Source organism: Monopterus albus, unplaced genomic scaffold (genome assembly GCF_001952655.1).
Source record: "Monopterus albus unplaced genomic scaffold, M_albus_1.0 scaffold89.1, whole genome shotgun sequence".
Taxonomy (NCBI): Eukaryota; Metazoa; Chordata; class Actinopteri; order Synbranchiformes; family Synbranchidae; genus Monopterus; species Monopterus albus.
The window spans coordinates 384,116-408,138 of NW_018127969.1; the positions used below are offsets into that span (position 1 = coordinate 384,116).

Consider the following 24,023-nt stretch of genomic DNA (forward strand, 5'->3'; position numbering starts at 1 on the left):
GAGCCTAAACACGTTACAGAACTACATTTTATACATTATCCAGATTATGGCAAGGCAGAGCATATAATCAGAGTGTTTGAAAGCATTTTATTTGTGACATATAGAGGGACAGTGACACACTATTTGCATCGCATACAGTTTGTGAGGATTACACGATCCACCGAGAGGCACAGCAAAGTGCTGCCTCATTGCGCATCTCCTCCATGTATTTGAACGGGACATACGGAAATTCTGCTATTCTTTATTGGAAAAAAAAATCCTTCAACATCAGATTCGAATGGCAAAAGGGCCTACAACACACACCAGCTGACAAATATTAACATTTATTATATTTTATGGTTAACTTTTTTTTTTTTCAAGATTGACAGGGGAGGCTCTGCCTCACCTGCCTCCCCTGACCGCACGTCACTGTCTCTCAGTGCAGTCAGGATGAGGTCACCTCCTTCTGCAGGTGTTGAAGTGGCCACCTACACCACAAAGCAAAGTTAAGCTCATTCAGTCCACACATTTTATATATTCGAACATGGTATAACTGAAACAACATGCATCCTAGTCCTCTTACATGTTTGAAACTTGCACTCTTTTGATCCTCTCCAGAACAAATGGATGTGGAGCAGCTGGAGGATGAGGAATCCAAGGGGTAATCTGACTCTGGTCTTGGCTCTCTGTGCCCCTGTGGTGTCTGCTGGGAGTGGGTGTTGTCTTTGATGGATGGAACTGGTGGCAAAGGCCCTTTCAGAGCGAGGGAGATGGGCAGCCCTGCAGCTCTCGGCAGTGTCTGAGAGACAGAGCCTTTCAAATATACCAAAAACGTATTATTTTTACTTTTAATAATTTACTTTTGAAGGATAAAATTTAAATCACAGGATCATACACTGCACATTTTTCAAGATAAAGTACCTCTGTTCCTCAACTCTCTTTGCACAGCCTTTAGTCCTCCAAATTTGTTGATGATGCAGTCTACAGCCTCAGCAATGTCTTTGTCTTTCAGATCTTCCTCAGTGAGTCTGGCCTGCATCAGCGGCCTCCTCGTAGCAGGGTCTAGATCATTAAACTTCACCAAGTAGATACAGCACAGAATGGCTGATTATAGACTCATTACTGCATCTACTGTATGTGTAGTGTGTGGTGAAGTGAATTTTGGTTTCATGAAAACAATTCTTTGACTCATGAATTACTTTTCCTGTGCATGTTTTGACTCACTGAACTAGTGGTTGGTGTATCTGTGGTGGATGGTACTTCCATGGGGAACTGTTGCTCCCTGTCCAAATGGTTCACTGGTTTCATTCTTCAGAGAGCAGTAATCAATATACACCATCACATTTATCATATCTTTCATTCACTTTACATCTGTAAAGTGGCAGTGTTTGCTGATCTTACCCTGAATCAGGGCGATCAGATGTTGAGCTGTCTGCCCTCTCAGTGCTTGTCATTTCTATCATGCTGGTCATCTTTTCTGCAAATGAAAGAAGTAAATGGAGACTAATGAGAAATACAGAGGTTAAATGGAATAAGTGTTTGCTCACTGCTCTGCTTTTATGGGAAGACAACAAACATCTTTTATATATGTCGATACATACAGTACAGTATAAGTGGTTATTTTAACCTTGGTCTCTTTGGACAGCCTTCTCTGCAAGATGAAATTCCTCTGCCTCCATCTCACTGGCAAAGTTGAGGCCTATCTGCTGGAGCTGTGTAAACAGTAAAAACCACTTTAAACAAACCAAGACTCAGTAAATGTTGTGTGCACTGATATTTAAAACAGCATCACTTACATCTGCAGGGAAAGTGTGGAAAAATGCATGGCTGGCAGTGTATTTGAGTGGGACATACAGCTCCTGCTCCCACAACAACTTGGTTTGCTGAGATTAAGGAAGAGTAAGGGGAGGAAAAAGGAAAAGGGTAATAAACAGCAACCACAGGAGTTACAGTAAAAGTGCAGGCACACCCTTCAAGCTAAAACTCCCTATTGTTACTAAAGGAAATTGCTACAAGCTGTCTCATGCTAAGAGGACAAAGTGAACAGTCACTTCAATGAGGGATATGGTATACATGTTTCAGTCTGTGTGGGCGGTGTGTCTCTAATCAGGTCTGCAGTTCCTCTTACTTTGACACAGTAGAGACGCAGGAAGTAGGAGTGAACCGACTCATCCTCAAAGAGACACACGACGCCACAACCTAAACAACCCCAGCCGGGATGTCGACCCTGGATATCTGCGGCCTCTAATACTTGAGCTACTGCAGATTTGATTAGCTGAAACACACCAGTCATACAAACTACAACAACAAAATATGCATTTGCTGTCATTTAAATCCAGTGTAATAACACATTATCTGTGCATATGTATGAGAAAGTAGAGCACAACTTAATCCATCTTTTGCATTAAGTGAGAGTCAGTTGTTTTGTGTATTCCCTAATCTTTACCAAAGACAACAACTACACTTCTTATCATATTTTGTGAAAAAAAACAGTACTTAAAGAATATAAAGTTACAACAAATCTGGTCTCTATCTACACTACAGTCTTACAGTTCATTTTCATGGACTGGCTGTTACACACTGGCAGTGTGTTAACTGTGTTTCACTTCTCTTTTACTGTATATTTTCTACTTGTCTTTTGCTTTCATTGTTTTTATATTTTTGTTATTCACTTCCTTTTTAAGTGCTTTAAGGGATTATTATTGTACTTTTAACATCTTGCAGCACTTGGTCTGCTAACATCATATCAGATATATCAGATGCTAATTAAAAATCAGCCCTCACAAAACAAAACTACATTAAAATCATTCACATGTTCAGCTTCACAAATGAAAGTTTTGCTTTAAAAATATTTAACCTTTATAACACATTGAGTCGTTGTCAGAATTATTTAGCCAAGTTCCATTAATTCTTAAAATGTGTATTTCAGAGAATATCAAACACCAAATGTCCATTTAATTTGAATGGTTTGCTATAAATGTTTATACACAGAAAAAACCTGAGGTAAGTAATTATTCAGTTGTATTTTATAGATATTAATTCAAAGTGACTCTAATGAATCGACCCGACCTTGCACTGAGGCTCTAGCAGATTACAGAGGACGGTTTTCTCACGAATCGTCAGGAGATCGCTCATTACATGAGCTCCAGGAACCAGGCTAGACGCCATCTCCAGGACCGTTGTTTATTCTCACACGCTGCCTGCCTCTGGCCTTTCATCCTTTCCAAGTGTGTCCACTGAACACATTTGGCCTAAATACACTCACTCCTGATCCCAACTGTAACCAGTTTGACTGGGAATATATTTCCAGTTGAGTGACGGAGATCATGCAAATCTATATGACTTATTGTGCACTGTGCGCGTGCCGTGGCGGTCAGTAACCAAATGAAGACGCGTGTACAGTGTACAGACAACTGAACAAGTGACAGGATAGCAAGAAGACATTTGTTAATTATATGTATTCAAAATGAAAGTTACTAGAGTTGCCATGTGTCAAGAGTATTTGTAGTACTGTACATTTTAATCACATGCAATTCACTTCCCTGTCCTGCCACAGCAGCTGTGTGATACTTTAACTACAATATGCTGCTTACATTTTGGTTTAATTCTAAGATTTGTACTTGACATTGTGCTACTTCATCCGCCACCTGCTACACCTGCTTTTGTGATCCTATACACATTAAAACATAACAGTGGGTTGAGGTTTCACAGGTTTAAAACCCCATACAGCAGGTGTTTTCATTTTGGTAGAGCCTCTGTGAGGAAGACATTTCAAGCAGGCAGCGACCATTCATAGTTTAATATCTTTTGATTGTTTATATTATAATACCCGCATCATTAACCACAATAAAAGCCCTCTACAGGACTTATTGGGTGGATGTAAACCTGCCTAATAAATCTCAGTTACAACTTTCACCTTTCATTTCTGCATTTGACTTGGTCTAATTTTCATCAGACAACAGTACCAGCTGGGTTTATGCAATGGGTCAAAGAGTATCTTTGCCTGACAATACAAAATAACACAGGATAAATGCATTTTCATCTACAAAAGTGACACAATGCAGCTGTAAAACATAAAAAAAACAATTTTATTTAAAATGGAACAAAAAGTCAGTAAATACAATAAAGGGAAGTGAGATGTGAAATATTGTTTACTCTGGCTTGTATGTTACTTTTGTCCAGTAATCATTCCCCATGTTCTTCAGAAAATGTAACTTCCCTGTGACTGTTACACACCTCTCCTCCATCGGCTTCTCCTCCGCCACTAGCTCCCGCAGGCCTAGGCCTTTTGCGTCTCTTATTGAGCAGAGGGTTGTTGGACGTGTCCAAATCTTTGATCTTCACCTGGTCGTAGTCTACTCGCATGGTGGCCAGGGCGCTGGTCATCTCCTCCTGATGGAAGACACTCTGTGCTGTGAGTCTGATGTTACACTGCCACCTTGTGATTACATTCTGAAAACTCACCTTTACATCATCCCACAGCTCCTTGTCTTCTGTCAAAACGCGAGAGGTGTGGAGGGGTGTTGGAGGGACCACCATTGACTGCTGCGGTGTAAGAAACATCCATCGGCACACAGGTGGAATAACAGGCCTAGAGTCACAAGGTTTACAAAGTGTTAACTTACGCTAATCCATGGATGGTTCATGAACTGCTCAATGGTCATCCTCTCGCTGGGGTCTGTCTTCAGTAACTGAATGATGAGCTGTTTGGCTGCAGATGACATTAAAAAGAAAACACCATGAAACAATCTCAAGCATTTAGTATAATGTCCTCTTAAAGAGCAGAGTTTATGTTGCAGTGTTTCTCTGCTGATGCATTGTTGGAAACAAAACACCTGTTCTGAAAATGTCAAAACTGTTTCCATTTCCAAAGATGCTGGGGTCTCATAACTCTTCAGTCATCAAATTCATGTACCATTTACAGTATGACTGAGATGCTAGTGAACATTTGTTTTTCTGAAATCAGTGAATACCAATTTAAATCCTTTTGCTGCTGCTATGTATTTTATGTCCAAAGTCTGACCTTCCTCGGAAACATCAGCCCACTCAGGGTTGGGGAACTCATACTGGCCCAGCCTGATCCTCTGTTTCATGCCTGGAGAGATGGCCTGACCTGTGTTCGAGTAAAACGGAGGAAACCCACACAGACTAGAAAACAGAAGAGAAGGCTATGTTATGTTGATGCCTTCTTTACATTCTCCATACAAATGTGCAGAATGAATACAAATGTACAGTACACCAGAGGAGCTACACACAAAGATGTATGTGATACTCACAGAATATACATGATTACCCCCAGAGACCACATGTCACATGATTTATCATATTTCTCGGGCCCAAGCACTTCTGGGGCTGAAGGCACAAATAGATACAGAAAAAACAATAATGTGGAGAATGAAAGACACACTCACACAAACGCAAGTCAATATGCAGACACATGTGGACAAAAACGAGAGTGAATGACAGAATCTAAAACCTTTGTCTGAAATATCACATTTATAATACTGGCACAAATGCAGTGTATCCTCTGGTTTCACTAAAACTCCCATTCCTACAGGACAGCAAACACTCACCGACATAATATGGAGTGTAACAGGGAGTCTGGAGGGAGTTGTGAAGTGTCGTCTCCTTAGCAAAGCCAAAGTCAGTCAGTTTCAGTGTGGCGTTACTCTCCTTGGTGGTGTAGAGCAGGTTTTCAGGCTGTTGTGTGAATTAGAGATTCAATACAATGCATTTATCTAGAAATTTGCTCTTGTGTTCCCTCTAAAGAAGCTGCAGTACCTTCACATCTCTGTGAGCGATGTCCATGTGGTGAAGGTAATCGATGGCTGTACCAATGTCACGCATGATCTCTGATGCCTCTGAGGGACAGAGGTGACACAGGTGGTGACACAGGTGGTGACACAGTCTAGGCTCATGAATCTTAAAGTGCTGAATGTGAACTCACCTCTCTCTGTGAAGGCCTGGTCCCCTCTGGCTTGAATGCGACTGAACAGTTCCCCTCCCTCCATACTGAGACAAGATGAACAAAGAGATCAGAACTGGGGCAGCGAGGAGACTCTTGGCAAACAACCACAGCTGTCCACTACAATTGTGATTTTTTAACAAAGCATGTCACTGTGCCACCCTATTTACTGCTCAGATGAGTCCAGTCTTCTGGAGCCAATCCCAGCTGACACTGAGTGAGAGGCGGGGTCCACCCTGGACAGGTCACCAGTCTATCACAGGGCTGACATGTAGATAAACAACCACACACATCCACACTCACTCCTAGAAGCAATTTAGGGTCACCAGTCAACTTAGGCTGTATGTTTTTGGACTGTGGGAGGAAGCCGGAGTACCCAGAGAGAACTCACGCAGGCACAAGGGGAACACACAAACTCTGCACAGACAGTCACTGGGTTGGACTGGGCTCGAACCCAGAACCTTCCTGGTGTGAGGTGACAGCACTAACCACCATACCACCATGTCATATTATTATTATTATTATTATTGACGCATGTGTTCCCATTTAAAACATCTATCTACTGTATAATGCATTATATTGAGTCCATTCTCTAACACAACACTCACAGTTTGTGTCTGATTTTTACTATCTTGTTCTACACTGTGAAGTCTCACTTTTAATTTTGTCTTTGAGGTTCAGGTTTATATTATATTTAAAGTACTAAAAATATAGGCAGATCATATAAGAAACACGTGTATTTTCCCCTTATCAGTGTTCAAGTTTGAAATCAAATGCAAGTTAAAAGTAAATTTTGGTCTCTCTGGTCACTCATTCTGCGATGAATTACTAGATCAAGTGTGAGTTTAAACCAGTCTCAGCTGGCTTTAGACACAATCATTTTCAGATACAGGATTTAGGTTCTGAACATGATACAGCATCATAAGTGTTAATTATTCACATATGAAGACTTAATTCCTCTACTGTTTAGATTAAAGGGATTTTTTTTTTCAGACTCACAGATTAACACAAAATCATACATCACTGCAGGAAAACAGAAATCTATTTTAGGTAATGCTCACCACTCCATTATAACGAGGAGACACTTCTTGCTCTGGTGCATGTTCTCATACAGGCTGAGTATGCGGACAACGTGGGGACCTCCAGACACTCGCCAGTGCAGCTCAACCTCCCTTCTGGTTTTAGGAGTATCATACAGAATCTGCTCAGCAGACAGTCACAATAGAACATAAGAAATGTTAATGAAATTCTTCTGTTTAAATATCTACCCAAATGCATGGTTTTGCATCTGCATCTGTAGATTACAGTGTTCTAGACAGAAACACTTTGATTTTAAAAAAAACCTTTGCTGGACATCTGTGTCAGGAAATCAATACATACCCAGATACACAAACACACGGCCCATTGTGAAGTCACTGTTTACAGCACTGGTAGTAACCACTTCTAAAGCCATTAATCTATAGCTGTTTTCAAGCCAGTCATTTCCACTGAGAACATTAGGAGTGAGTACTGCAAGACTGCTTTAGCAATGTGCGTTGCCTTTAAAGACACAGTGCTGCAGCAGTGATATCTCAGACAAGGGAGAGCCAGATCGGACTTTCCCAGACATGCAGACCCCAGCCCAAACCCTTGTAGACATTAAAATGCATTTTGCTCCCTGGAGGAGGAAGAAAGCTGAGATGTTTATAAGTGCATTCCTCCAACGCCTCTATGCACCGATTTACCACTCAAAGAGCACAAGATTACTTACAGCTCATTTTTCAAATTTCAACATGTTTTGATTGTGGTTTACCACCAAAGATATTCCAAAGAAAACATGTAGAGACACTCATGACGCTGCTTTTTTCTTGAGCCTTATCCTCAAACTACCCTCAGCTGTTTATTTACTTATGATTCCTTAATTTATCACAGCAAATGTTTTGCCAGTTGTACTGTAAATATATAATACTAATACTGATTTTTGTGTTTGTTAAATGCCACCAGCACAGATGCTTATACCAAGTATTGTTTGCACAACAACCAGTGTCAAAACAACCCAGACAGCAGATCACTGGCTGTCAGACACATCCACTGTCTGGGCACTTCAGTAACTGAACTGGCTTTACAGCTCCATCCATTTATGGTTAAATCGATATTTCACCTGTGTCATATCTTATAGACATTCATTTAAATTGCAAACCATTACTGGCCCTCAAACTTTACATAAGAAGGAAAAAAAAAATCAATATTCTGAAAAATAAAAGGCACCAGTAAACAGTAGCGAACAGGAGCTGAGGACAGATGAATAATTGAGGTGTACTCTCTTTTCACTGATAGCAACCTTCAGGGGACTGTTTAGACCACACATGATAAGAAAAGAAAAGCAGACACACACACACACACACCTTGAGGGCACACTTTTCTCCTGTTTTCTTGCAATAACATTCCAGCACTTTGCCATTGATTCCCAGGCCGAGAACCTGGGTTGTGATTTTATAGTCGTCTGTCACTGCATTTCTCCTGAATTCCAGTTTACAGTAAGCAGGTTGCTGGGGGTCAGTGTCCAAGCTGCTTCCCAGACTGTTGGAGTCACCGTGCCGCGCTGTCCCGTGCTGTGCAGTAATTGGATTTCCCGACTGCTCCTCCTGGTTATGATGCATTTTCTTTCCAGAAAAAAGCTGAGTGGTGCAGAGGAAATACACGGTGTTAGCCTAGTTCATCCGAGTATGTTCAGAGGACTTTCGTACTCCAAATCATTTCGACCCACTTTAAACGCTGTAGAAGAAAAATGGGGTATGCAATCTGAAAACCCTCCTTGGTGTAGTCTACGAAAAAGGGCGGAGGTCTAGAATCGCTGGTTATATTGTCATAAGGAACTTTAAAAGACTTGATATGGATAATAAAACACTGAGTGGCCGAGAGAGAATAAAATGTTCTTAAAAAACAATCTGGCACCCCTGCTGGGTCCTCATTACGGTTATCTGCCTCTTCCTGCAGGGTCGGCCAACCTCCCCAGCTCCCTTACGTCAGCGCGGAGTGGCTCTGATTCATTCACCATTCAGTTTCCTTAAAGGAGCAACAACGCGTAAAGACGCACGACAGTGACGGTAGAGAGAGCAAACCAACTCATGTTATGACCAGAAATGACTGTTGTCCACGTCCAGGGGCGTAAAATGGGAACTTCCATTATTGATGTGCATCCTGTGATCAATACAGCAATTCACTTGAAGTTTATTTTATTTTATTTGGAAATGGAATGTCTTTCCGGCTTTCCAGTTCACTACATTTCATCTCGGTAAAAGCACAACTCGCATCAGTGCAGAATGGCACTTATAGACATTCCCTAGACAATTAAGAGCCTCGACTGGAATGGGATCACCAGAGAACATTTTAACACTAACACTACTGCTGTGGCGGCCAGGGTTTGCCACGTTTTGTCTGGTTTCCCTCCATTCCCACCATTAACCTGTTATTTACAATTTATTGACTAAATAATTCTGTGGATTATGGACACAAAAACAACCTATATGAGAGTTATAATTTATACAGGCTTTTGATAATTTTCAGCACCAAAGATAAAGAACATACTCGTCACATACCATTGCAACTCATTTATTAACTAATGAATTACTGGCTGAATATTTAGAAGGCTTCCAGTGAACTGAGCGGTCTTTGTGGGTGAAATCTAATAATATGAAAAGCTAGATCTACTGAAGTGATTACAATTACACATTTCCTTTTCTGTGTGGTTTTAGCTGGTTGTTAACCCATGCTAAGTGGCTGGCTAGCCCTGCAGGGCCCGATCCAGCACTTGCTCATCCTGCACAGGAAAGGGCATGGTGACCCGCAGCTGCCTTTGCTCCTCCATGGTGCGCTGAATGGTCTCATAGGCATTCGGGTTTCCAGACCAGCAGCGACGAGCCACCTGCAACACACAGAAACCCACAGATTACAGCCAGTCAGTGATCATGTGAAATCTGAGCAGACTGTAAATAATGAGTGAGGCTGGAACACATGATCCTGCTCTTCTCTCTTCACTCTCACCCCATTAGAAACATCCCAGTTGAGCATCAGACTGGCACGTTTTGCTGCCTCCTCTGAGCCATCCAGTAACAAACCAAACCCTCCATTCATTACCTCGCCCCTAGAGGTGAAAGGTGAAATATAAGATAATATAGAAACACAATAACTTCGTAATAGGTGAGTATTAATTAAATAAACGGCTTTGATGGATGAATATTCACAAAGAACTTAATGCCCAGCCAGCTTTACCAGCCAACACCACCACCGTTGTGCAGGGCAACCCACGTGGCACCTCTGAACGCATCACCGACAAAGTTCTGCACCGCCATGTCTGTAAGGGGAGGACACTGTGAGCTGCAGTATTTCTGGTTTATACGAATAAAGAGAGACAGAAAAGCTGGGGAAAGGAAAAGGAAAAGTATGCTTTTTTCGATATGCATTATCAGTTTCTATTTGCAGACAGTTAATTTAACGTCTTCCTTTATTTTTACCATAGTTAGGTTAATGTGTTGTTGTGGACTGCACATACCTGCACAGAAGGCAGATCCATCATACACATTAGAGGTCTCTCTGAAGGGGCTATCTGTGCCACTGACATCATGATGGTCTCTGCTAATAACCACAGGAGCCTGAGCAAGAGAGACAACAAAACAACAACAGCCACTGTTGATTCTCCATGCAGTCTGCAGTAAACATGACATGATCTTCTCAGCAGATGGTTTATTCTTTTACTGAAACTCTTCCATCAGCAACAGCCTGGTTGATTGCCAAAGCAATGCTGACTCTTCCTTTCTGGTCAGAGTAGAGGATTCTGGCTTGGGATCCCACAACCTAAGCAAAGAGAAATCACAGAAGAAATCATTTGTAACTATCACTGAGATTTGCATTGAGAGACTTACAAAGCAACGGACCATTTTGTGTTTTCTAGCCTCTCTGATCCAGCGGATGTTGTCATTGTACTGCTGTCTGATACTATCAGTCACACCTGAACCGATTTCTTCCAGGACAGTAGCAGCAATGTCATCGGTTACAGTGAGATCTTGGGGGTCACCAGATGTGCACACCCAGCGAAATGGGCCAAAGCCCAAAGAGAAAATGTCCCTGCATCAGAGGCAGAAGGAGAGAGATCAGAGGATGCAGTCAAAAAGATCTTGAAAATGCAACTGGACCTTGGCTCAACATTATTATGTTATTTCTAAGATTAAGAATTAAATTTCACACTCTAGATTTAGGTTTTAACTGCCAAAAGCCTGCAGTATGTATTTCTATGCTAGATTAACAAAACAAAAAAATGTTTCACCCCATAATGTGCTGGACATAAGAAGGGTAACGAAATTCTGTTGCTCCTCCGCCAACCTTTTCTACCTCTGCTCCTATAAAACAATAAACACAAGTGTCTTTATTGGACTGAATAATAATGACCATATGTTCTGTGTGTTTTCGTGCTAAACTGCTTGCCAGCTCTCTGAGCCTCCAGGAGAAATGCATTGCCATAATCCCAGAAGAACATCCCTGCATCAGATAGCTTGTTGATGGCCTTCACCTGTCGTCTGAGACTGTGGGAGGATGTTAGACACTTCTTATTTCAGTTTAATAGACCTATATATTCCATAAAATATCCATAAGAAACTCTGTTAAATGAACCTTTCTTGGACCATGGTTTGGAAATGTTTAGGATCGGCCGACATAAGCTGGTTCGCCTGGTGGAAGCTGAGCTGGACTGGGTAGTAGCCTCCGTTGAATGGGTTGTGAAGGGATGTCTGGTCTGAACCCAGATCAGCTAGGCACTCCCCTGTCTGCTCATACTCCATCACCAGCCGCTCCCTGAGTAGAAAGGAAAGAAAAGCAGAGCAGAGATTTCAGGAATATTAAACAAAAAGTGACTCTTTCACTCTGTCACTGTGGCTCTGGGTTGCGTCTGTGTCACAGAAAAAGTTCATATCTCACTCACCACAAGTCTACGATGTTGCCATGGTAACCCAGACTGAGGGGAGTCTTGCGGCTCTTGGCCTCTCTGTAGAAAGAAAGAAAGTATTTTCAGGAATTTAGAGCAATGTGCTAAGATGCTGAACATATAAGCACCTGACTGACCTGGTAGTGGTGGCATGTAACTGCAGTAAGGACATAAAGTCTGAGGTACTTGTATTTGTGTATTTCCATTTCCTGCCATTTAATACTTTGACTGCACTACTTTTCACAGGGAAATAAAGGGAGACACTGTACTTTCCATAAAAACATACGACAAGTTTATTTAATAAGTTGCAGCTGTGTAATTAGACTACCTAACAGCATAGTTAAAAATAACACCACCTTGACCTGCAACAAACAAAGCTAGTCTGACGTTTTGGGAACTATGCTTATTTACGTTTCTTGACAAGAGTTAGAAGAGAAGATTGACACTACTGTCATGTCTGCCAGTTCAATATGTAGGTGGAGCCAGTAGGTGGTTAGCTTAGCTTAGCACAAAAACTGGGAACAGGGGGAAACAGTCAGCAAAAATAAGCAGCTCTGGAGTCAGGAAGTTACTGCACCTGGCCAAGAAATTTGGCACATAGCTGCTGGTACTGTCAGTACATTTGGCTAACAATACTGACGTACAGTACTTTTGCTTAAAGTGAATGAGAACAAAGAATCAGCGTCAAAGCAGGACTTATACGGGAATGTGTGTGGCATTGTTACTTTTACCTAGGTAAAGAATGTGAATATGCCATTTTGCTTAGCTAACATGCTGGGCTGCCAATTAATAGTGCAAAGATAGAACTGACACTATGATGTCTCACACTCATACAAAGAAACACACTAAAGACTGTCATATTAAAACCCTCAGGGTCATCAATAAAGTTAAATGTAAGAGTAGTACATAGGCAGCAATGATTATTTATGATTTCTGAATGACTTGGCCATTCATAATTCATCTCAATAATTTATTCCTCTCTGTTACCGGATGCGTTTAATGCAGTGCTCCAAGCTGCTGGAGACCTCCATCAGCCAGCCCTGCTCATGTCTCTTTCTAAGGGGAGACTCATCCACCTACAGAAAAAACAAATCCCCTCAGTCACATGAACAATTGCAGCACTCAGCCTTAATAGTAATGACTGGATACCAGCGGACCTCTGCAATCACGCCAACACAACCGGCAATGACAGCAGCTTTAGCCTGAGCTCCACTCATGCCCCCCAGCCCAGAAGTCACAAAGACACGTCCCCTCAAGTCACCAGAGCCCAGGTACCTCCGACCGGCATTCAACACCGTCAGCTACAGAGAAAAACACAAAGAAACCAATTTAACAAATGACAAGAACTACACCCTACAGGCCACGTCTTTCCTCGTCGTATGTTGAACGCTTACCAGCTTTGAAGATTCCTTCAAAAGTGTGAGATTTCCTCCTATTAAAATAATTCTTAAAATAAAACTCTCATCTACAGTATTTAACAAAACCCCTGACTTAAATTCAGCCATCTTTTCCACGAGGAAACACTGGGCATTCTTTTTTATTTAAATCTCTCACAAACCATAGTGCCATGAACAATCCCCTGAGGTCCAATATAGCAGTAGCTGCCTGCTGTCATTTGACCATACCTGTAAAAGCACAACAACAGTACACAGATTGCATCAAACACACCATGGGCTTAAACTGGCAGCATTTTCTTGTATAATCATTACTCTACTAATAATAAATAATAGAGAAACCAACAACAACAAATGAGAGCAACTTAGAAACTTACATTGATACACCGAGAGCAAACATCTTTTCATACTGCTCTCTGGAGGAATAGTTTGGAATAACCTGAGTGACGCCAAAAAAAAGTACATACAGTATGTGAGTACACTGGGACATGTGGCCTGACAATGTCAGTTTATTAAGTCAGATGTGTGTTGTGCAGTTACCATGCCGTTGGTGATGATGGCACGAGGTGATGAAGGTAGGCTGGGGAACAGGCCCATGGGATGACCGCTGTACATGACCAGAGTTTGTTCCTCTGTCATCTGACTCAAGTAATGCATCACCAGTCGAAACTGCATTCACACACAAATCAGTAACCATCTAGTCGGACTGTATATAAAGGTATCATTTCCAAATCCAGTGGATAAACAAAAGGTCACTCTGGACTTACCTGGGCCCAATTACTAAACACCTGTCCGTTCCCTCCGTAGGTCACAAGCTCCTGGGGAAACTGGAGGAGGAAAGAATAGTAAACTTCACATAGGGATTTAGCAACCATAGCCCAACTAAGTTAATACAAGAAGCTCACCTGAGCAACTGCTGGGTCCAGGTTGTTCATGATCATTAGCATCATAGAGGCAGCCTGACGTGTGCGGCACGGGTACTGATCTATGGGGTAGGCTCTGAGGAAAGATGAGGAAAGTCCTTGAAGCAAGACTATGTCACTTTTGCTGAACAGCAGCCATTGTGGCCACAGGCTTTATTTCGTTGACTTTTCATTTGTTTCTGGCAAGGTACGGTGTGCTCACGTCTCCTTATTTTGTGGTAAAATCACTGAAATGATTGTCTGGGAAGAAGTCAGTTACACAGCAGTTTCTATATAAAACTGGCAATTAGCCACCGTTAGCTGCTGGTCACTATAGCAGCAAAACCAGTGGTGGACAAAATACTCAGCTCCTTTACTTAAGTAAAAGTAAAAGTCTAAAAATACTCTGCATTCAAAATGTCACTTAAAGCTACAACTCTGTGTAAATACAAAAAGTTTGATATACATCTTGTGCAATTTTGAAGGATAATTGTCAAAATATTTATATTAATTATATGTACAAAACTGCCAGACAATACATACAGTGCCTTGTGAAAGTATTCGGCCCCCTTGAACTTTGCGACCTTTTGCCACATTTCAGGCTTCAAACATAAAGATATAAAACTGTAATTTTTTGTGAAGAATCAACAACAAGTGGGACACAATCATGAAGTGGAACGAAATTTATTGGATATTTCAAACTTTTTTAACAAATAAAAAACTGAAAAATTGGCCGTGCAAAATTATTCAGCCCCCTTAAGTTAATACTTTGTAGCGCCACCTTTTGCTGCGATTACAGCTGTAAGTCGCTTGGGGTATGTCTCTATCAGTTTTGCACATCGAGAGACTGAAATTTTTGCCCATGCCTCCTTGCAAAACAGCTCGAGCTCAGTGAGGTTGGATGGAGAGCGTTTGTGAACAGCAGCTTTCAGTTCTTTCCACAGATTCTCGAGTGGATTCAGGTCTGGACTTTGACTTGGCCATTCTAACACCTGGATATGTTTAGTTGTGAACCATTCCATTGTAGATTTTGCTTTATGTTTTGGATCATTGTCTTGTTGGAAGACAAAGCTCCGTCCCAGTCTCAGGTCTTTTGCAGACTCCATCAGGTTTCCTTCCAGAATGGTCCTGTATGTGGCTCCATCCATCTTCCCATCAATTTTAACCATCTTCCCTGTCTTGTTGATTCTTCACAAAAAATTACAGTTTTATATCTTTATGTTTGAAGCCTGAAATGTGGCAAAAGGTCGCAAAGTTCAAGGGGGCCGAATACTTTCGCAAGGCACTGTATCTGATTTATTTTACTCTCAAATACCAATACAAATACTGGTTTAAATAACAAAGACTCACAGTTTCTTTATCAGGTTGCCTCACCTCATGCGTAACGTGGGGCAGAAGCGATACATGTAAATGTGCCCGTACTGCCGCAGCTCTTGAGCAAATTCGGGTGCAAGCGTTGCGTGGCAGGAGGGAGGGAAATATCGCAGGGCATTTCTCAGCGCCAGCTAGAAGGAAGAGTCATTTACGGTCAGTTAATGAACATGGTGCAGAACAGTGTTTCAGTATAGTCAGACAGATGAGTAAACCTTTTACCATCTCTGTTGTTTGTAATACTGTCTCTGGATCTCTCTTAATTATTGACTGAAGCCTTTGCTCTGAGTTTGAATCTGAGCATTTAGCTTTGGAGCCCATGAGTCAACAGCGGTGAAGCAATAAGACAGAGTGCACAGCAAGGCACGTCAGCTGTGCTTCCATCTGATACGTTCATAGTGGAGCCACTGTCTGGCATGACAACAAGCTATAGCCCTGTTCAAGCTCACATTCTTCACAATGAAGTTTAAAGTGATCTGCTTTTTCTTATTGATATTTGTACACACATATAATAACTTCACATACTTTTTCACAGACTATGGCCTGTTATATGGGAAAACATGAATATTAGATTAATTTGTGCACAAGAAAGAAATGGATAAAATAAAATGTGGCCATTAATAATTGTATTATACAGTATGTGAAGTTTAAATGGTTTTAAAAAGTCTCAGATTTAACCAGGACTGGACGTAAGTAGTTGATTACTTGGATATTCGTTTGTTAGTTAGGTAATCGGTTTTTATTTTTAGTATTTAAATATTTGAGACAGCAGGAAAGTTCAATGAAGTCTGAGTCCGATGACAGAGAGCAAAGACGATGGAGATAGCTTGGTGCGCTAGCTGGTGCTCACATCTCTGGAACAGTTGGAGCAGTTGTCCACGTTAACGTGCGTTACTCTGATAGACAGACCAGGTATTCTAAATCTAAATGGTGACTTTCTTGCCTGAAAGAATATCAAAACTCAATAAAGTAGCATAAGACTAATCCTAGTATGAAATATTCAGATTCATAGTTCCAGAATCAATAAATCATAAGCAAAACTTCATTAAAACTGGGTGGCTGTGGCTCAGGAGGTAGAGTGATCGTCTCTCAACTGGGAGATTGGCGGTTTGATTCCCGATCTCCCCAGTCTGCATGTCAAAGTGTCACTGAGCAAGATGCTGAATCCAGGGTTGTTTCCAGTGGGCAGGCCAGCATCATCACTGGTGTGTGTATGCAAATAGTAATGGCACTGCAGTTGGCTGCCTTGGTTAAACTCTCTCTAGTGGAGATCCTCTGTACTGAAGACAAATTCCTTGTGTGTGTTAAACATACTTGGTCAATAATAGTGATTTAAATTTATATGTTACACCCATTTAAAGGGTTTAAATACACATCATGAGGTCTGTTTGGTTACTGATTTACAAATCATTGTGTAGTAAAGCTAATAAACATTTTGAATGTACAGAAATTGTTAGTACTCACCCGCTCCTCCTTTGCTGTAAGGTTGGGAGTCCGAATAGGTGCATGTGGCACACTAGGATCTCTTCCCTGGTTAGGTGGTAAAGGGTCCAGGGGTAAACCACTGCAAATCTCCTTTAAATTAGACATCCTGCTGAGAAATACCTGTCACACACTTGGACAGAGAGACCTGGAGACAGATATCAGGCAGGAGACTGAAGAGAGAGACAGACTATGTACTTGTTAAGTCTGGAGGGAGATCACTCTTTGTCTATTTGTCCCATTGGCTCCTTGGTCGTCTTTGCCCTCCACAATCCACCAATGGTATGGCGTGGATAGAAAAAGGGTGTTTACAAAGTATTGAACGCCGAGGGAGACTGAAGTGGCACATGCTTCAGTGGACAAACACTGCCACAGACCTCTGACCCCTGATGCTTAGACATGCAACTCAGTTAAATAAAAGAGCATGCCAGAACCTTTGGACGGGTCAACAACTAGTATGTAGAACCATGTTATTTCCCTTTTCTATTGTTAACAAATCAAATCTTATACAAAAATGCACAAGTATAATTTATTCCGAGGTCTGTTCAGATCACTTATAATAATAATTGCAATTGTATAAATAATGTGAAATGAGCTTTAGAGATTTGTCCTCCCAGGACATATAACAGCTAGCCTGCTTATTGAAAGGCTAAACTGTATTGTACTGTGATTTTAAAACAGACCATCAGCACTGTGTTAATTTGTTATGTAAAAACACATCAGCCTCTGCAGATCCAATGACATGATCTTTGTTGATTCAAGTCACTTGGAGATGTTACTGCACTCTCTGTAGCACCTGCGTTCTGCTTGAATGACCTGAAACCAGATCCAATTTAAAGGAAGTAACAAAATTCAGTTCATTTGTAAGTAATTTGTTTGTGGTCAGTGCAAAGCTACAGTACCTTATGCTCACTGCTTATGAGTCCTAATGACGGATTTTGTCAGTGCAGACGTGCAAAAGCGTGACTACAGTATATGGTCATACTGAGGTCAAGCTTAGAAGATGGAGGAATTTTACAACAATGAGACCTCATAAGAACCAAAGAGGTGTGACATTTTATTATTACAAACCTTTCAACAATCTTCAAGTCACTTTAGTCAGTCCTGTGTTACACACAGATGGTTCAGCTGAGGTAAACGTTTTAAGTCTAGTTATAAATTAGCAGAAGAAATGCAGCCCCACAGGACAAAGAGCGACAGTGGAGACACTACGCAAGATTCCGCACTTGGAGGTTTTAATGTACTATTCAGTACATTCTTCATTCCTTACTAATATAAATTTTGTATGGCACATCCTGTATAGAAACCACATCACACATCATATGAAAATAGCTGAATTGTTAAGAAAATACAAATGAAAAATGTATCAAACATTTTTACTCTAATGTTACAGCTTTAGAACAGTGTGAGAAAGTAGACCCATTTATCTTGATACAGGTGAAGTAAAAAATATATATTATACACCTCAGTGTGTATACTACCCTTGGTCCTCTAAGCTCTTTATTGAAATAAAGACTCTTTAATCCTACTCTGCCTGAATACAAATGAAAGATTGAATGATGGCTGACTTGCATTGTAAGACTTCAGTAAGTCATTTTTCATTGACCACTTTTTTACAAGTCCATTGTACTTAGAATGTTTAAAGTTTAAACTAAAATTGAATTGCATGTTTATTGGCTGCTACAATTTATGCATCTACTCTGTAAATCATGTCCTGTGATTTAAAACATTTTGAAATCAAAAGCAAGAGATTTATGCTTTATTTTTTATACTTTTTTTTTACATCCATGATGCCAATATCTTTGCCTGAATCCATTGGAATGAGATTAGCCAATGAAACTACCTCATTTTACACTGTATTCGTATTAAGCAGAAGTAGCCAAAAAATCAGCTTGCCGGCTGAAGCCTCTTCCTTATCTAACCTACAAACAAAAAAACACATCTTGTCCTGCACCTTAGGTTGTTGACTGAGAGACCAAACAAGCATTTATGGGGGAAAAGGGACCAACTAACTTTTAAAAAATCTGATGGGTTAATAGGCTGGTCAGCTGCAAGCACACTAAACAGCATGTAAACATAACTGCAAATATCACTTCAATTTGCTGGGGTGGTCCTTAGTCAGCAGTGCCACTGCTACCAAGACATCATTTGCTTTATAGTAAGCTATGGCATTTAAATGCTGTCGCTCAGTTTGCCAGCTGCTGTCAATCAAACAGAGACAATGACATGCCCCTCTAGACAGTCACAGCAAGCAGTTTTTATTAAGGGGTTTTTCCATTATAGGAACCCACCGAAAGGTGGTGCGCCAAGTAACGCTCATCATGGGTTCTGCGTTTGTTTCCGCTACACTTGGACCACTTTGGAGGTACGGTCTGGGAGCTAAATTTCAGCGCTCTGGAGGCTATGCTTGGTGATGGTTAAGGGAAGTACAGGGTATATGGCTCGTTAGGTTCTTAAAGTGTAAATGCAGCATTAGTGTCCCACTGAGTTCTTTGTGTTGGGCTCTGTAGTATCAGAGACATGATCAGTAGTAGATGTCATGTTTGCACCTGATATTTCTGCAAGTGCCGAGTCTTGTGAGGTCTGGTCTGTTTCTGATGATTGTTCTGTCAACACCTTCTCATCTTCTTGCGGGTACAGCTCTGGGTAATGCTGCATACACTCCTGCATGACCCTGAACTGCTCCAGGCAGTCAGTGCCCTTCACCTCCTCTTTGCTATACTGGAAGCAGGAGAATGCATCCTTAAATTCAGTCCCACAGGGACCACTGGCCATCCCACCCAGGCAGGGGCAATTCCAGTTGATCTCCCCACTGGGAAGAATCAGTCCTAGGGTGAGAGAGGAGGTATAACCAGGATAATAAACTTAAATTTTTCAAATCCCACCAGAGCTGCAATTTAACCTGATGACAGGTTCCTTTAGGCACTTTTATGTCTCCTCACCTTGTTCCTCATATGGGTCATTGGGATCTTCCTCTACGAGCTCAGCACTGCTGGGTGTTGCATGATCTTCTTTGGTGACAAAGATGATTCGGTCTTTACCTGTTGTGTAAAATGAAAAATAGGCAATGAAAACAAACCATCAGTGACAATGGCAATTGCAAAACAGGGCCTAGATTATTAATACTGTACATCTGTGTACATCTTCTGGCCATAAGTGTACTTAAACTATCAAAACTAAATGTACTTATTCATCTGAAAAATGAACCATGTGAATATTAAATTCTTATTACATTGTTAGACTGTTAGTATTACCGACTTAATTAAGTGACTGAGACAAAGTTACTTTTAAGTTCTTAAGGTTTATTTGGGTATTTCAGTCCAGTAGTTCCTGAGCTGGGGAGCGGGCCCCCTGAAACATGGGCCTATCTAAACACTGGTTTGTTGTGAGGGGTCATCAGATTAAAAAGGATGGGAAAACATTAATGCCTAATAATTCATTGTTTTAAAGAATTCTCCCAATTAAAAACTAGGATAACTAAGATGTATTCGAGATGTCAATGTGACAAAGAGCCATTGAATGATTGCAACCCATGTGACTTTCACTGTAAGCATTACAGCATAGCCTACTGTGGCACGATGCAACTTTACTGCTACGTGTTGCTGGTCAAGGTTAAACACTGTGGTTAGTTACCTAAAAGTCCTACTCACTCATGATGTAACAAGTACAAACTTGAAGACCCAATTCTTATCTCAGCGAGAGGCTTGTTAATAGCACTTGAAACAACTTGGCTCTACTCAAACCTTGATTTTCATTTAGACTTCAGCGAACTTAAGTGTTAGCCAGCTTCCCAGTTAAGTTAGCCACAAGACCAGGCTTAGCACAGCATTTTTACCTTCCTCTCTGACCGAGCTCATTTTTTCACACTGGAAAAGATAAAATTCCGCTTTTTAAGTTTCGGCGCCAGCTGAATAAGCATCGAGGAGAATGACTCTTATTAACACATAATATAAAACTGTCAGTTGTTTTAATCAAACATTAACACGTTGTCTCCACAACTATTGGTAGTCTTCTTTAGCTTTCTTGTCTTTTCCTGCTTCCGGTATGGTTGGCACGCCCACGCGCTTTGCTGCCCCCTATAGTTCATAACATTGCATGCGAAGACGTTTAGGCAGAATCAGCTTTATTGGCCAGGTGTGTCGGACACACGAGGAATTTGACTCTGGTACATCGGCTCTCAATGTGTATGTACATATCCCCATGCAAGAGGCAAGTAAACCAACATAAGGCTGTGTAATATAACAAAATAAGCAGTATTAACAAGCAACAAACTGCAAACAATGCAAAATAAACACTATAAACAGGCAGTAAACAATGCAGACAGACAAGGAATGCTCATTGTGATTTCTTATAAAGTACTTAAAAACAGAGACCTGCATGAATCTGAATAGTCTGTACAATGTCCATTTAGGGGTATTTCATTGAGGGTTATTGTCCAGTCATACTGTCGTGGGTCAAGTGCTCATTACAGTGATGGCCTGGGGGAAGAAACTGTCCCTGTGCCTGATTGTCTTGGTGCACAGTGACCCGCAACACCGTCCAGAGGGGAGGAGTTCAAACAGGTTGTGTCCAGGGTGTGAGGGGTCTGCAGTGATCCTCTCCGCCCTCCTTTTGACCCGTGAGGTGTACAGGTCCTCCATGGAGGGCAGGCTTGCACCAATTACCTTTTCTGCAGTCCCGACTGTCCACTGAAGTCCTTACTTGTCCTGTTTGGTTGCTGAGCCAAACCAGACAGTGATGGAGGTGCAGAGAAAAGACTTGATGATTCCTCTGCAGCAGCTCCTGGGGCAGGTCAAACTTCCTGAGCTGGTGCAGGAAGTACATCCTCTGCTTTGCCTTCTTGATGCTTTGCCCACTTCAGGTCCTGGGAGATAGTGGAGCCGAGGAACTTGTAGGACTTTACTGCTGATACAGTGCTGCCAAGTATGGTGAGGGGGGGAAGGTGGGAGGGCTCTTCCTGAAGTCCACTGTCATCGGTCCTTCGAGATGCAGTCATTGGTGTAGAGTGAAAACAGCAGAGGGGAGAGCACACATGTTTATTGTCCGGGTGCTGGATGTGGTTTTCCCCTGCTGCTTCCTGTCTTCAGAAAGCTAGTAATCCACTGACAGGTGGGGGCAGGCACAGTGAGCTGGGTCAGTTTGGAGTGGAGGATGTCCGGGATGATGGTGTTAAATGCAGAACTGAAGTCCACAAAGAGGGCCCGTGCATAGGTTCCTGGGGAATTGAGGTGTTGCAGGATGTACAGTGCCATGTTCACTGCATCGTCCACTGACCTGTTTGCCCGGTAGGCGAACTGCAGGGGGTCCAGCAGGGGATCTACGATGTCCTTCAGGTGGACCAACACCAGTCTTTCAAAGGACTTCATAACTACAGATGTCAGGGGGACAGGTCTGTAATCGTTCAGCCCACTGATGGAGGTTCTCTTGGGGACTGGAATGATGGTGGAACGTTTGAAGGAGGAGGGGACTTCACACTTCTTATGTTTACTGGCGTAGTCTGTATTTCCACAGAATGATGCTTGTCACCTCACATAAGTTTTTAAAAGTATAAAATATTTGAACCTACAGCCTTTACTCCAACTTTTGTAAATTATGGCATCACTTTTAGTTGATAACCAAAAAATGTCATTTTCAAATAGGCCTAAAGCAACATTTAAAAAGCATGTTAAAAAAAAAAAAAAAAAAAAAAAAAAAAACCCACCCCCCAAAAAATCAATCCAACGTTAAAAGTATTTTCTAACAAATGTTTTTATTGAGAATGTTTTTCTAGAAGTTTGTTCTGAAATGCATTTATTTTTTTTACATATTCAAAAACTTATGTTACACTTAAGACGAGTTCAAAGTTATTCAATGCATGGCCTATGTACAGAAATTCAGGTCCGAAAAAGTGATTATGGAAACTGTGCTTAGAGCAGACAATTAAAAAAACAAAAATTCTTGGGAAGGTAAGAAAAATGAATGTGACATTCGGAGTAATACTGCAGCTCCCTGGGAATGTCATTACACATTACAACAGTGAGGACACTTTTTTTTTTTTTGGACTGGTTCATCAGATGACAGTTCACAAACATAAAATGAAGTCTTTATTTTAACAGGTGCAACCCAACATGAGCTCCACATAATCTTCTTGCAAGACGGTTCAAATAAAACTTATAAGACAGGATAAAAAAAACAAATTAAAAAAAAAGTGAAAAATATACAGCACTTGACTCAGTGTCTTGCAATTCAGCTTCTGGTCCACACCTTTACCTGATGGCAGGTTTAGAGTAAAATAAAATAAAGTTTAAAGCAAGGGCATAAACTAAGACAACACCAAGCAAACGGTTGAGTGCTTGTATGCACACAGCAGGGAGCTGAACACCACCTTCCAAGTCGAGTATGCCTGTATAATGAAGCGCTGTCTAGTCAGTCTTAAAAAAATGAACCAGACTCCCACAGGACTTCATTTTCATACACAAAGGAGTCCTTTGAATGAGTCTTAGGTGAGTGATTTAGTAAATCTGATGATGTATAAGTGAGATGTCTGTCTTTGTGTTACTTTGGAAGATATGTGGAGGGAGCAACGAGCCATGTAGTTCTACCTACCACCTCACAAAGTCCCATTTCAGCTGAGAGTCCTGATTACTCAAACATCCTGAAACTGGAAAGCTGATGATGTAGGAGCTTCACGCAGTTGTAAAATAAATGCAAAGTTGGTGATCATAAATCATAATAAAAGTGGGCAGAAGATCGGAGGGTTTTGGCTGTTCTAGAAGAGCAGGGCTCCCATGCTGCCAACTTCGCTCTGTTCTTTCACAAAGATCTCAAAGTACTGATAGATGATGGTGACGGCCAACAGGATACCGGTGCCAGAGCCGATGGCTCCGAGGAAGTCAGCCATTACTGATAAACCACCGATACATAGTCCACCAAAGGCAGCAGCAGTGGGAATGTACCTAGAACGTAAGTGACATCAATATTAATACATAAAATGT

The 24,023-nt window shown here is 41.3% G+C and overlaps 4 protein-coding genes across 5 annotated transcripts in view; all 4 read right to left on the reverse strand.

Moving 5' to 3' along the window:
* Positions 1-4,082: 4,082 nt before the first annotated feature.
* Positions 4,083-8,954, reverse strand: LOC109964541 (MAP kinase-activated protein kinase 2-like). The gene is made up of 10 exons (XM_020607916.1): positions 8,329-8,954; positions 7,006-7,145; positions 5,927-5,991; positions 5,761-5,840; positions 5,553-5,679; positions 5,256-5,331; positions 5,003-5,127; positions 4,605-4,690; positions 4,444-4,524; positions 4,083-4,371 (listed from the first exon to the last, which is right to left on the reverse strand). Exons 1-10 carry the CDS (start codon positions 8,581-8,583, stop codon positions 4,165-4,167), a joined length of 1,242 nt encoding a protein of 413 aa, XP_020463572.1. The 5' UTR covers positions 8,584-8,954; the 3' UTR covers positions 4,083-4,164.
* Positions 8,955-9,229: 275 nt separating this feature from the next.
* uroc1 (urocanate hydratase 1) lies at positions 9,230-17,510 on the reverse strand. The gene is made up of 19 exons (XM_020607824.1): positions 17,032-17,510; positions 15,571-15,701; positions 14,200-14,293; positions 14,062-14,121; positions 13,835-13,963; positions 13,672-13,733; positions 13,459-13,525; positions 13,058-13,201; positions 12,888-12,976; positions 11,898-11,960; positions 11,591-11,770; positions 11,405-11,502; positions 11,247-11,319; positions 10,858-11,047; positions 10,679-10,777; positions 10,476-10,575; positions 10,196-10,277; positions 9,968-10,067; positions 9,230-9,848 (listed from the first exon to the last, which is right to left on the reverse strand). Exons 1-19 carry the CDS (start codon positions 17,155-17,157, stop codon positions 9,708-9,710), a joined length of 2,028 nt encoding a protein of 675 aa, XP_020463480.1. The 5' UTR covers positions 17,158-17,510; the 3' UTR covers positions 9,230-9,707.
* A 1,428-nt stretch (positions 17,511-18,938) lies between these two features.
* chchd4b (coiled-coil-helix-coiled-coil-helix domain containing 4b) lies at positions 18,939-21,119 on the reverse strand. Of its 2 annotated transcripts, none has more exons than XM_020607779.1 (3): positions 20,885-21,119; positions 19,992-20,090; positions 18,939-19,877 (listed from the first exon to the last, which is right to left on the reverse strand). In XM_020607779.1, the coding sequence occupies exons 1-3, from the start codon at positions 20,904-20,906 to the stop codon at positions 19,522-19,524; spliced, it is 477 nt and encodes a 158-aa protein (XP_020463435.1). In that variant the 5' UTR covers positions 20,907-21,119; the 3' UTR covers positions 18,939-19,521. The 2 variants fall into 2 exon arrangements, with proteins under 2 accessions (XP_020463435.1, XP_020463437.1); XM_020607781.1 differs by lacking the exon at positions 20,885-21,119 and adding an exon at positions 20,700-20,869.
* Positions 21,120-23,074: 1,955 nt separating this feature from the next.
* The window catches only part of LOC109964524 (protein transport protein Sec61 subunit alpha-like 1), a 7,365-nt gene continuing 6,416 nt past the window's right edge, over positions 23,075-24,023 (reverse strand). The window contains exon 12 of the mRNA XM_020607882.1: positions 23,075-23,984. Within this exon, the coding sequence (XP_020463538.1) occupies positions 23,798-23,984 (187 nt within the window). The 3' untranslated portion in view covers positions 23,075-23,797. The remainder of the gene's footprint in view (positions 23,985-24,023) is intronic.

Coding starts and splice junctions, on each gene's coding strand:
- LOC109964541 (XM_020607916.1), bottom strand. CDS start 8,583: ATGCATCATAACCAGGAGGAGCAGTCGGGAAATCCAATTACTGCACAG. Junction 5,128..5,255: donor GGGGTAATCATGTATATTCT/GTGAGTATCACA, acceptor TCTGTTTTCTAG/TCTGTGTGGGTTTCCTCCGT. Junction 4,691..5,002: donor GGCTGATGTTTCCGAGGAAG/GTCAGACTTTGG, acceptor TGTCATCTGCAG/CCAAACAGCTCATCATTCAG.
- chchd4b (XM_020607779.1), bottom strand. CDS start 20,906: ATGAGCTCGGTCAGAGAGGAAG. Junction 20,091..20,884: donor GAGCTCGGTCAGAGAGGAAG/GTAAAAATGCTG, acceptor TTTACACAACAG/GTAAAGACCGAATCATCTTT. Junction 19,878..19,991: donor TGACCCATATGAGGAACAAG/GTGAGGAGACAT, acceptor CTCTCACCCTAG/GACTGATTCTTCCCAGTGGG.
- uroc1 (XM_020607824.1), bottom strand. CDS start 17,157: ATGTCTAATTTAAAGGAGATTTGCAGTGGTTTACCCCTGGACCCTTTA. Junction 10,068..10,195: donor AACGGTGGTGGTGTTGGCTG/GTAAAGCTGGCT, acceptor TTTCACCTCTAG/GGGCGAGGTAATGAATGGAG. Junction 9,849..9,967: donor ACTGGGATGTTTCTAATGGG/GTGAGAGTGAAG, acceptor TGTGTGTTGCAG/GTGGCTCGTCGCTGCTGGTC.